The sequence below is a fragment of the Hyperoodon ampullatus genome (assembly GCF_949752795.1).
Source record: "Hyperoodon ampullatus genome assembly, chromosome: 4".
NCBI classification, from domain to species: Eukaryota; Metazoa; Chordata; class Mammalia; order Artiodactyla; family Ziphiidae; genus Hyperoodon; species Hyperoodon ampullatus.
Window position 1 is genome coordinate 64519656 of NC_136917.1, and position 12385 is coordinate 64532040.

The 12385-nt window shown below is 51.8% G+C and overlaps 1 protein-coding gene across 1 annotated transcript in view; it reads left to right on the forward strand.

The window, feature by feature from the left end:
• FSTL4 (follistatin like 4) overlaps window positions 1-12385 on the forward strand; it is a gene marked incomplete at its 3' end in the record, with an annotated part of 417677 nt that overhangs the window by 356419 nt on the left and 48873 nt on the right. Inside the window, exon 7 of the mRNA XM_079703635.1 lies at window positions 9935-10055. Coding sequence (XP_079559761.1) covers window positions 9935-10055 — 121 coding nt within the window. The remainder of the gene's footprint in view (window positions 1-9934; window positions 10056-12385) is intronic.

The window sequence follows — 12385 nt, forward strand, 5'->3', positions numbered from 1 at the left end:
CATCAGAATAATATTTGATTAGAAAGTAAATGTACCCTTCTAGCCTGGAGCCAAGCAAGAAGGAGCCACTTGGATTCCCCAGTGAGCAATGTTGCTGTCAGGAGTCACCAATGTGTACACGGCCATCCAGATGGCCTACGTGGGGAGCCATCCTCTGGATTCACATAATAAGTGCCTGCGAGTGGCAAGCCCTGTGCCAGAGCGTAGAGCAAAGACATTCTCCCCGGCCTCGAGGGGGCAAGGTAGCACAGACCTGTTGTGCGCCGCCCCTGGGATGCCTGAGCCCCCTCTGCAGGATGCCTCAGCCTCACTGCACCACAGGCCATGAGGGGCCCTGCCTCAGCACGACCCGGGAAAACAAACCCCCCAGGCAGAGGGCAGCACTAGGTACCAGGAGTGCAAAGGCCCCCAAGACAGGTGCTCCCGAGGAAGGGCGGGAATTCTGCCTCACCTCCCGGCAGCGGGTCTCTGGATTATGATACCTCCTTCTGTGCCTGGGTGATAAAAAATCAATAGTTTCTGCTCATGCATGTTCCCCAGAGCTCACAAAGGGCAGCCTGTAATTTGTTTACTTCCTGGCCAGCTGCTGGGCTCTTTACAGAAGCAGTGGTGGGTCTGGCGGCTTCAGACCTGGCCCTGTGGCCCCCACCTCAGCCCTCAAGGACCCACAGCCACTGCTCCAGCTCAGAAGCTGAGGGCAGGGGACAGGCACAGCAGCCCCCTGAGCACCACCTGCCCTGATCTTGGGCCAGGCTGCCAGCCAGGAGAGCACCTATGCCGGCATGCCTGGGCGAGCCTGCACCCCGCAGGCCATGCACTGTGCGCCTGCGGTCAGCATGCCCAGCCTAGGGCTCTGCTCTGCTCAGACAGCCCTGTGCCACGTGGGGGAGGGCAGCCTGTCACTCTGGAGGGCCACAACCAGAGTCCATGGGGGACGTTTACCCTCAGGAAGGACTCTGCCTTAGGAGGCAGGGAGATGCCCCTCAACAGCGGTACCCAAGCGGAAAGGGGACCAGCCAGGTGCCCCCTGAGGGCTCTCTGGGCTCTGGGGTCATACAGTGCTGTGATAAGGAAATTGTGTGGGAAGCACGGACGTGTGGGGCATGAAAGCCCTGCACAGGAGCCAGGAACCTTGCTTTTTCACCTGGACCACAGAGCCTCCATCTTTCCTGTCTCCCGAGGCCTGTCCCCTGAGACAGGCATCGGGGCTGGGGTGGGGGCCCATCTCTGAGGCAGATCCATACACTTCTTGCCCTACCCTGGCCTCCACACTAGGTGTCCTTGAGGTGAGGGGGAGGCTGCCTCACTTTCTGCAGAAGTGGAACCCATCCCAGGCTGCAGCGCCCTGCCCAGACCACACAGTAGCTACTCAGGAAGTAAAGTGACCATCCCCAAACCCAGTCTTCACGCCCTGCCCCAACAATGTCACCTCCCCTCCCCTCGTAACTGTCTTCCTCACTGTCCCTTATATCCCCAAGGACAGGGGCTGCCCGTCGGGAGGAGAAGCAGGGAGAAATCATCCCCAAAGTCCCAGAAAATGGCTGACTCCTGAATCCTTGCTAGCGTTAATGCTGGTGTTTCTACCATCGGTACTAAGCCACTGCTGTGTCCAGGAGCCAGTTTCCATGCTAGTCCACTCACAAGCATTTAATCCTCAGCACAGCCCTGTGAGGCAAGTGGGGTTCTGTTAGTCAGAGGATCCAGGAACTTGCCAGGGCCTGCAGCCAGCCTGCACACCCCAGCCAGAGCTCCCCGGGTTCCTTGCTCTTAGGACACAGCACCTAGCACCAAGCATTGCCAAGGCCTCGCCCTGGGGCAGCTGGGCCTGCCTCCTGCTTCAATAGTAACCACTGCAGTGTCCGAGCCCCAGTGGATGTGTCCCCTCCTGGTGCAGCCCGTGTGTCTGGGGCTCCAGGTCTCGTTAGCCACCAGCCTCTGCCACAGCAAAGAGAAGGCAGAAGGCTCTGAGACCAGCACGTGGAATTGTTTGGCTGAGATATTCTCAGGGAGAGGGAAAAATTTTCTATTGTATTCTTCTTTAAAAAAAAAAAAAAAAAAAAAAGGCTTATAGCAAACCCCATATATTGCAAATGACTTGAAAAAGCCACTCTTTTTTGCTGTTTTTTTTCTTTCACCAAATCTCCCTATTGGGGGCTTTCAGATGTCGGCAGGCAGAGTACAGTGACAAAAGCAGAAAAGCAAAAGCCATTAAAAGAAATTATTTGTGGCAGTGTTTGAAGGATGTGTTAAAAGATTCACTTTTTCCCCGTGCCTCTATGGTGTAAAACCATGAACAAATAACTCTAATGAAGGATATGCTCTCAGCCAGCTCTTCTTTGGAAGTGAGTTATTAAAAAGACCAAAAGAGAATGATTTAAGAGCTCATGACTCATTTAATTTTTATTGTCTTTGTATGAACCAGTCATGAATCTATTGTAAAAAGATGAGAAGCGTTTGATTAGCATGGAGAGCTGTTTGCAACATGCTAGACAGTGGTTGTAGGTTCTGCATTAAAATAATCTCATTAAACGCTTGGGTACATTTTGGTTTAAAATCTTGGAAAACAGTATACTTGAAGCACTCAAAGCCTTTGGCCACCTCGTGTCAAAAACCCTGGTTACAGATGAACAACCAGTTCTTTTGAGCTTTGGATGAGCTCAAGCCACAAGGAGAATTGGCCAGAGCTCTCCAAGAGACAGGGCTCGGGCCCATGGTACATCAGCCTGTGGAACGCATGGAGGTCTCTGCCCTCCCAAATACCTCCACCGGGCTTGGCTTTCTCAGTGGCCTCCTCAGGATCACCCCTCTTTCCCCATAGTGTTACCCACCAGGGTTCTTGGCCTCTTTAATCAGCAGAAATTGATCAGAGGCCAGACAAGAAATTCAGGCAAGGCTTTATTGGGGCCCCTGCTGCAGCAGCAGCAGCAGCGGGGAGCAAGAACAAACAACAGGATCCCTTGCTGGCTCACTAGCTGAACGGGGTGGAACCAGCGAGCTTGTTCTTTATATGCGGTGAGAGTAGGGTGTGTCCGGGGTGGGTCAGCTGGGGGGCCAGCTTACGTGGTTTGCCCACCCCTTCGGTGGTGGTGTGTGCAGAGGGCATGCGCAGTACCCTGCTTTTGCTCCCGACCCCTTGGTTTTGCTCCAGGCTCTTCAAAAGCGGCAGTTGGGTTTTTTGGTCTCTTTGTATCTTTCGTCCGGAATTTGCCCCAACTGCGCATGCACACAGTTATTTTTAGTCCCATACAGTTTCTTTGTATTCTGTTGCTTGAGGAGAGGTGTATCCAGGTGCAAGCACTGCAGCACTGCAGCAAAGGGGCCCAGGTCCCAACCTGTCTCAATAGTACTAGCTTCAAGGCTTTACTTGTGCTCAGTGACCTCTTGTGGCCCCATCTCAAAGGTACAGAGTCCCTCAGGAAGGTTCTGATCCAGCTTCCAGACCCTGAATGCAGAGCCCCAAGCCCTACGCAGGGGAGCTCACATTCAGGCTGCTTTCAGGCTTTATCTAATGAAAACGATACTGCGGTGAACATCCTTATACATACCTCTTTGCACATTTGTGTAAGCAGCCCTGTAAGATAAGTTCTTAGAAGTGGAATAACTATATCCAAGAGTGGACATGTTTTCAGTTTTGATGGATATTGCCAAATCTCCCTCCAAAAAAGTTGCACCAGTTTATACTCCCTCCAATGGTGTATAAGATTTTTAAACACCATAGCAGGAGAAAATTCTTGATTGCAAGCCTTGTTGGTCCCTGAAATGAGCCATGGAAGGAAATTTAATCAAATCCTCCCTGGGGTGTTTCCAGAACAGCAAGAATGCCTATCAGCTGTCTTGGCTGGGAGTGTGATCCAGGTTAGAGGAGCTGGTAAGGCCCTCTAGGCCTGGGGACTCATGATGCAAGGGGCCCCCGGGGGGAGGGTTGCAGGGTTCCCAGATGAAGGCAGCAGGTTCGAGATGGTGTGGAACTTCAGTTGACCCTGCTGTGCAGTCTAGCGCCTGAGTCCCTTCCCACCCAGGCTGGGCACACAGGGCTGATCAGTTAAGGATCCGAAGCCCCATTCAGGGGCTCAGGCCTGCAACTCCCCGGAAGGCCCCAGGAGCTGCCACTCATCCACGTGATACACTCTAGAGTCGTGGCCAGTCAAGAGGTGTCTGGCCTCTGGGGATGGACGAGCTGGTGCTCAAAGCAATGTCTCTGGCGTGAGCCTTCGCGTACAGGTACCCAGGCTCCTGTGTGCACTCAGACACTCAAGCTTGTCCCCAGGGCAAATGCTTAGCATCCACACAACTGGGTCAGAATCTCCCCCATTTGAGTTCTGGAACCAATTACAAAGTTAGAGACAGCAGTTCATACAAGAACGTCCTCACTCTGACATCGATTTCAAGTTTGGGGAGTTCCCCAAACTACCTTTAGGTTTTATAATTTAAATAGAAGGACACACAGAACTCACTGAGAGCTGTTATACTCACAGTTAGGGTTTATTATCAGGAAGGAGTACAGATTAAAATCAGCCAGGAGAAAAAGCCCACAGGGCAGAGTCCAGGCGTGTCCAAGTGCGGAGCTTCCATTGTCTCCTGGCGCGGTCATGGCTCCCGGCATAGACATGTAACAACAAACCTACTAGAGAAGCTCACCCAAGTCTGTGTCCAGAGCCTTCACTAGCACTCGATCCCATACTGCTCGCGTGGCTGACCCCTAGTATCCAGCCAGGAGACAGGAGGCAGAGCTGGTACCATGTGGTTCAGGGCTCCCATCATAAATCACATAGTTAGATGCTCTGGTTTACTCAAGCAAACAAAGGCACATCCCGAGGCCTAGAGTTCACCTCCCAATAGCTGAGGGCAAAGGCCAGACTTCTCTCTGGGTAACATTACTTCTTCACTTCACTTCCTATGGCTCCCCACGAGCCAGCACGCTAGGCTGACACACCTCCATTCATTCAGCAAACACTAACTGAGCACCCATTATGCACCAGGCACCATGCCACACATGGGCACAGGACAGGGGTGCACAGAGAGATGAGGTGCCTCCCCTTTGGCACTGACCACATAAACCCCAGGCAGCAAGTGACTGCACACTCCCCACAGTCCTGGGGAAGCCCGGAGCCTCCCCACAGTGCCTTCTCCCACACCTGTGGCTCCCTGTCCTGGGCCAGGCCTGGGAGTGGGCAGGAGGACAGACCCACTCCAGGCTGCTCACTGAACGTGACTGTCCATAGCAGCCTTCCCCTGGGGGCTCAGTGGCCACTTAGGCATTGCTTCAAGTTGCAGGGACTTCTCTTTTAAGAGGACTTTGATCAAGAGGACTGCTTCTGCAGGCCCTCTCAGAGTGACAGGTCTGTCCTCTGAGGGGCTAGAAGGAGGTGACCAACATGGGAACCCCAGTGTGAGTCCGAGGGGTCAGCTGTGTAGAGAGAGCAGTGGTTTGGAACACGTGTGTGCACACCTGCTCATGTTTACTGCATGTGTTCACAAGGATGTTTGTCTGTGCCCACCAATGATGCATCTGGTCTTTGCTGGGTCTGGATCATGGATATGTGTGTTCATGTGAGTGCAGACATCTCTGAGGACTGGCCATCACCAAGGCGCTGCATCGCTCAGTGTTTGGGTGCATTTGTGCAGGTGAGATGCTAGGGTTGGTGGAATTCTGGGGGCCAGAGTCAAACCAGCCTGGAGGAAAAGACCCTCTCCTTTACTCCATCCTCTCCAAAGAGAGCCAAGAGTGCTCCTGAGAAGGGCAGAGCTAGAAAAGCTCTGAATAAATGTTTCTAAACTTTGTAGCACTGACAGTACCATTAACCTAACCTCTGAAATCACTCTGGAGTCCTTGTGTCTAACGTTTAGTCACTAAGTAATCAGCACTGATGGCTCATTTTCGTATTACTTAGACCTGACTCACATGTATCACTATGACAACATCCCCCATCTTGCCTCTGCTTAAATATTGTTTAATACTGAAGTTTTGTTTAATTACTTTATTAAGGGCAGATACTTAGAAAATAGCTTTTTAAAAGGCAAAAAAATGTATCTTTAAGTAAAACTGTCTCTTTTCCAAAGACAGATGTGCATCAGTACAAAGAATGGTCTAATCTGGCATCTGTTTATTTCTGGAAGGAACCTTGATTTTGCTAATACATTTCTACGCATCAGAGCAAAAGAAAAAAAAAGCCATCCATAAAAAGACAGTTACAGAGATGCAATCAAGCACTGATAGCAGCATTCAGACACACCTCAGAAAACCTTCAGGAGAAGAAGGATTGCAGGTTTAGTTTTATGTAATTTCTTATAAATCAATTTTTAAAGTAATTTCCTTACATCCAATGAGGTAACTTTGATTTCTGTAGCCAGTATTCATGCTCCAGAAAATAATATGCACTTTTTTTCTATAATTATATGATGCCTATTGTTTCAGCCCAGAGCCATTATTTTATTTAGTACAGAGTCAGGTTCTCCCCAGAGCCTAACTCACAGGCTGGTAATGAGTTAGGTGCTCAAAGTAGAGCCATAACGCATCCGGCAACCCACACACATCCACACCTGAGCTATCACCCAAGGGATATGCCTCTGCTCCCAGGAGCAGTGAGGAAAAACAGACAGAGAGGTTAAGCAACTCTGTTAGGGGCTCCCAGAAGCCATCAGCCTGGTCTGAGACTACACGCATGGGCTCTGCCTGCTGCACTGAGTTGAGCCCTCCCAGTGTGCCCAGGCCTGAGGATGCAGCATGGAGAAGGGGGCAAGGTGGGAAGGCAGGGACAAGACTTGAGACCAGCTCTCTGCCTCCCCACCAGCCACTTGCTTTGGACCCCATGTGATTGGTAACATTTGGGGGCACAGGAAGGCAGGAGGTGGGCGCCTCCATTGTCAAACCCAAAGAACGGGAACCAGGGCACAGCCCCAGCAGAGAGCCTAGCTCAGCGCCTTGTACAGTCTGCTCAGCAAATATCTACTAGGGCTCACTCTGTGTCAGGCCCCGCTAGGCACTGGGGACACAGCAGTGAGCACCAGGCACGAGGGTGGAGCTCACATTCTACTTGGGGAGACACGTGACAAACAGTATGCTAAATGGGAGTAAGTACGTGCCAGGTGCTCCATGGGGGTTACAGATAGGGCCGGCAGATAACATATGAGCGGACTTGAAGGAGGTAGAGCAAGCCAGACTGATAGTCCCGGGGTAGTGGGACAACAAGGAGAAAGTTCCTGAGGGGGCAGGATGCCAGGCATGTTGGAGCAACAGCAAGGGGCCACAGTGCTGGAGAGGAGTGAGCAAGGGAGAGTGGAAGGAGACGGGGCGGAGAGGGGACGGCAGGTCATCCGTGCAGACCCTCTAGGGCTGGGACTCTGATTGAGGGGGGCGTGGTCTGGCTGCGGCGCAGAGGGGCAACGGCGGAGGACTGTGCGTCTGGCCCACGGCAGTAGCAGTGGAGGTGGTGAGAGAAGGTCAGACTCTGAATATATTGCGCAGGAGAGCTCTACTTTCTCACCCCCTGGGGACTGGGCATGTGTTTTGCTTTATGGTTTTCAGGGTTTTTTCTGAGGCTTAAACAAAGCGACGTATGTCAAGATTCCTAGCACACAGTTAGCTCGTGGAGACTGTAAGCTGGTGTTATTACTGGGCACCACTCTGCAGTTGATCTGTGGGAACCTCAGCCTGGGGTCCCATGACCACCCAACCCCACTGAGGTGGCGAGAAGAGCAGGGGGTGCCAGAACCTGAAACTGACTACAAGGGCCCTCCTGTGAGGAAGGGCTGTGGGTATGAAGGCTCAAGAAGGCAGCACAGAGGGAAATGCCAGGGGATCCCCAGCACCAAACCCCTTACAAGCAGCTCTGGTGTTGCCCTTTGGGATGGAGTCTGTCCAGGAACCAACCAATTGAGGTTCCCCAAGGTGGGGCCGCACCCAGCTCCCCAGCCCTCTTTCGAGATGCCATTCCACCACTGAGACTCCAAGCAAAATGTATTTTCCTGCAGATTTAGGTTTTGACACAGGAAACAGCTTAGATTAGAAATATGTCAGCCCCAGAACTGACTAACCATTAACTTTTCATAAGCAACTCAGGTATGAACCCTTTATGTCTCTGTTATGGCACAGGACAATTAAGCTATCTAGTGTTTTATTTTTATTAGGGAAGCTTCCACTGCGTGATAGGAATGGGGCTTTTTACAGCAGAGCAATGTTTCAGAGAAAACTCTAAGGGTTTCTTACAGCAGCCTTCTCCAATATTTCACTCCACTGGGAGCACTTCTGAGTATTTTTTCCTTGATACCGAAAGCAGGCTGCATGCATCCACTCTCCACCTTCCAACCTGTGCCTTAACCCAAACCTCTCTTGGGCCTGCACCCTTCATTGGGTTAATTAGCCAGAAAGCATCTTTAGAGGACTCATGATGGTTGTGGCCAGGCCCTTGGACAATCCTTGTGCCACACGGACTTGGTGGCCTTCCTTCCCTCCTGCCACGAGATTGCTTCTGTGGAAAAAGGAAGCTCAGGAAGGACAGGGAGAATGACGGGAGGGATGGTTTGGTGTTGTCTCCAGGGGGTCAAGAGGAGTTTTGCATCTTCTGTTAATAGTAAGAAAAGTAGCAGCCCCCATGTATGTCACACTTCCCACACTGGAAAATGTACTCGTGGGCATTCTCTTGCCAGATCTCCCCATCACCCCAGGAGGCAGATAGGGCATATAAATTGTCCACAACTTACAAGTGGGGAAGCCAGTGCCCAGAGGGATGAGGGAACATTGGTCAGTGCCAGAGTTCAAGCTAAAACCTGAGTATCTTGAGTGCCAGCACTGGGCTTCCCCCATCACTCCTCACAGCTATTACTGCCCAGCCCTGTTTCTCACCAGGGAGCCAGGACCTCCTCTGTCCCATCAGCTCTGAGCACCACACCTCGGAGATGTTTGGTAGCTAAAGCCAAACATGATGAAAGGTCTCCCTGAAACACCGGTAATTCCATTCCCCAGAATGTCTGCAGTTGGTGCCTGGACAGGGCCAGCATTGTGCATTGTTCTGCAGGAGACAAGGCAGCTGCCTGGAGAGGCCCTGGGGGAGTGCTGTGTGCCCAGCGCTCACCAGGGGACTCTGACCAGCTCAAAGCCCCCTCCTGCCCATCCCTCCCCACGTGCTGGCCAAATAGGATCCCACTCTGTGAGGCTGCAGAGGTCATAGGGACAAGGCTTACTGAGCCATTTCTCATGGAACCCCTGGCATCAGCCCCTCCTGCTCTCTAGTACATCCCTGCCCTTGTTTTTTGTTTGCCCTCATTTTCCTCAGAGTTCAGTTTCCCTTCTCTTAGGTTACCCAGATCTCTGTAAGCTGCCTGAAATTATTTAGAGATGGAGGTGAGATCTAAACCAGTGGTAGGCAAACTATAGCCCATGGGCCAAAGGCAGCCCACCACATTTTTTTAAATAAAATTTCATTGGAACATAGTGATACTCATTAATTTAGGCATTGGTATGGCTATTTTAATGCTACAAGGCAGGGCTGAGTAGTTGACAGAAAGCCAAAAATGTTTGCTATCTGGCCCTTTAAGAAAAAGCTGGCTGACCCTAAAGGAGGCCGCCCTCCAGAGCTTCTCAGCAGGTGGACAAGAGATCAGGAAACCAGCCAAGCAGCAGCACAGGAGGGGCAGGTGAGCCCAGTTGTAGAAATGGAGAGGGAGGGTGCTGGGGAAGGTGTTCAAGCCAGACCTCGCAGAGAAGGTGAACAAGATCTTAAAAGGATGTACAGGGTCTGGGCAAGCAACACAGAAGAGACATGGAGGGCCTGCTGCCCAGCCCTGCAGGGAGCTCTGGCTGAGTAAGGGGGCCAGGCAGAAAGGAAGTCTCTCGCAGCTACAGGGTTTCTGTTTTCCTGCAAAACCAGAGACCTGGCTATCCTTCCCAGGCTACTCAACAGAGAAGCCAATCTTGTTGTCTTCCTTGCCCAAGCAGGACTTTGGAGAGGACGACTCCCTCTACATCACCAAGGTGACCACCATCCACATGGGCAATTACACCTGCCATGCCTCTGGCTACGAGCAGCTGTTCCAGACCCACGTCCTGCAGGTGAATGGTTAGTAAATGGCTTCATGCATGTTGTCCCCCCAAAGTGTTCCCAAACGCTGCTCAGAACAACCCTCCTCCCCTCCTGCATTCTGTCTTCTTAAAGAAATACCTGACCCCAAAATGTCCCATCTTTCCTGTAAGTAGAGAGGGGCTGGGGAGGGGGGTGGGCAGACAGGGGCAGAGTCTGCCAACTCATGTACTGGTCTGGCTTTCCCCAGAGCCTCCTCTGGTGAAGTGAGTCAAGGTGGGAGGGGGTGAATCACTTAGGCAGGTCACACCCAGCATCTCCAGCAGGCCCCTGTAGAATGTGGAGTGTGCCCTGTAGGTGATGTTACCAAACCGAACTTGGGTCCACCCGCCTGCTCAAGGTAAAGCCAGTCTACTGACACTGGGTTGTGGTGAAGGAAAGCGCAGCATTTACTGGAGGGTGCCAAGCAAGGAGTCCAGGCAGCTAGTGCTCAAAAGGACCCAACTCCCGAAGGCTTTCAGGGAGAGGTTTTCAAAGACGGGGTTGGGTGGGGGGGGTTGCTGTGGGGCGCGTGATCAGCTCGTGGACATTCTTTTGATTGGTTGGTGGTGAGGTAATCGGGAGTCAACACTGTCAACCTTCTGATTCCAACCAGTCTGGGTTCTATGTACTTGTGGACAGCATAGAGTTAACTTCTTCCACCTGGTGGGGGTTTCAGTATCTGCAAAACAGCTCAAAGGACATGGCTCAGAATGTTATCTGTAGCCCTTGAGGAGGAACTAAAGGTCCTTGACTTTGTTTAATGACTAAACTATTATTATTTTGTCTTGCTTAACTGTTTTCCTTTCTGCATTTTCTCACTTGTCTGATTAAATTTATTCTTTGGCACTCAGGGCAGGCCTGGGAGTCTAAAGGTTTTCTATAGCAAGAGGCAGGTGGAGGACATGGGGGTTGTGGAGGGGGTCTGTCCCGGGAAGGCCCCATAGGGTCCTGCTCGGTTACAGTGACATGGAGATGGCAAGCTGTTGTGGTCTTGATCCAGTGAGAAGCAGACACTGTCTAGAACACGCCACTCCTCCTCCAGGTACTGTGGACCCAAATCACGTATCCAGTTGGGAGGCCTTACTTTCTGCAAAAGGGTCTGCTTCCCACCTCCCTCCCCCAGAGGCTTAATGAGCCTCAGCTTGGGCCCAGCCAAGCAGAACCTCAGCAGGCTGGGCAGGTTTTCTTTGCTTCTCACAGGCCCCTGTGTTGCCAGGACTCCCAGAAACTGAGAAGAATTAACCCCTGCTGATGACCACATCAACAATTACAACAGGCAATTACAATAGGCAGTGTTTTCTGAGACTTTCTCTGGCCAGTCCGTGGGCTAACACATCACATGGACTCTCCCAATCAGTATATTTTAACCCACTTTATGGATGAGTCTCTAGGTAAGGTCACTTTCCTGGGGTCACACCCAGGTGTCATTCTAGACCCAGGGCTTGTGCTCTGCCCTCTGTCACACTGCTGGCCACTCCAGCCATCACAACAAACAAGCCATCACAGTGCCATGGCAGATCAGCACTCCAGGGAAATTAGACGTGTCCAGCCACGCCCAGCTGGGCATCACTGCTTTCACCAAGCAGACCTGAGCAGGGCGTCTGTGCACCAGAGAATAACGTGAAAGCTCCAAGTCGGCCCCAGATCCTTTGTGCCAGCTGTGTCCAGGGCTTCTGCTCTGATAAAGTATACACGGTGTTGAGAATAATTACATCATGAGATTCAATGTCACTTACCTCTGGGATCCTGGGTGACAAGCCATTTAAGGACAACAGAGTGAGCTCAGCTTGCCTCTACATTTGTCCTATAGGATGTTTTAGGGATTTTTATGTTCATATGTGCCGAAGCCATATTTTATTAGTATTTCCCTTGAGCTGGGACATATTTAATCCTTTGGGGCTTTGTGGCTGTGTTTGTTGGCTTGAATCAGGGTGTACAATGACGTTTCTGGATTTCATCAGAAATAACCCAGGGGTTCCCAGTTATAATACCCCCTGGGTGAGTCATCCCAGGCTACCATTCAGAGGCCGGTCTGGTGTGCAGCAGGCGGGCAGTGTCTGGGCCGCTCCCTGAGCAGGGCTGCTCCAGGGGCGGAGCGTGTACTCTGCAGTGTGAAGAGGGCTTTATCATCTATAGCTAGAAAGTGGTGCCCAGCATTGTACAGTGTTGGTGAATGTGTGGTTGCAGAACTCCGCACGGTTTGGCCCAGGTCCCTCGGGTCCTCAGACCAGCCTGAAAAAGGGAAATCACCCAGGATTCCCAGATCCTCCATCCAGCCCTTCGCATCCTGCCCCCATCTCATAAGAACCGAAGGTACAAGGAGAGGG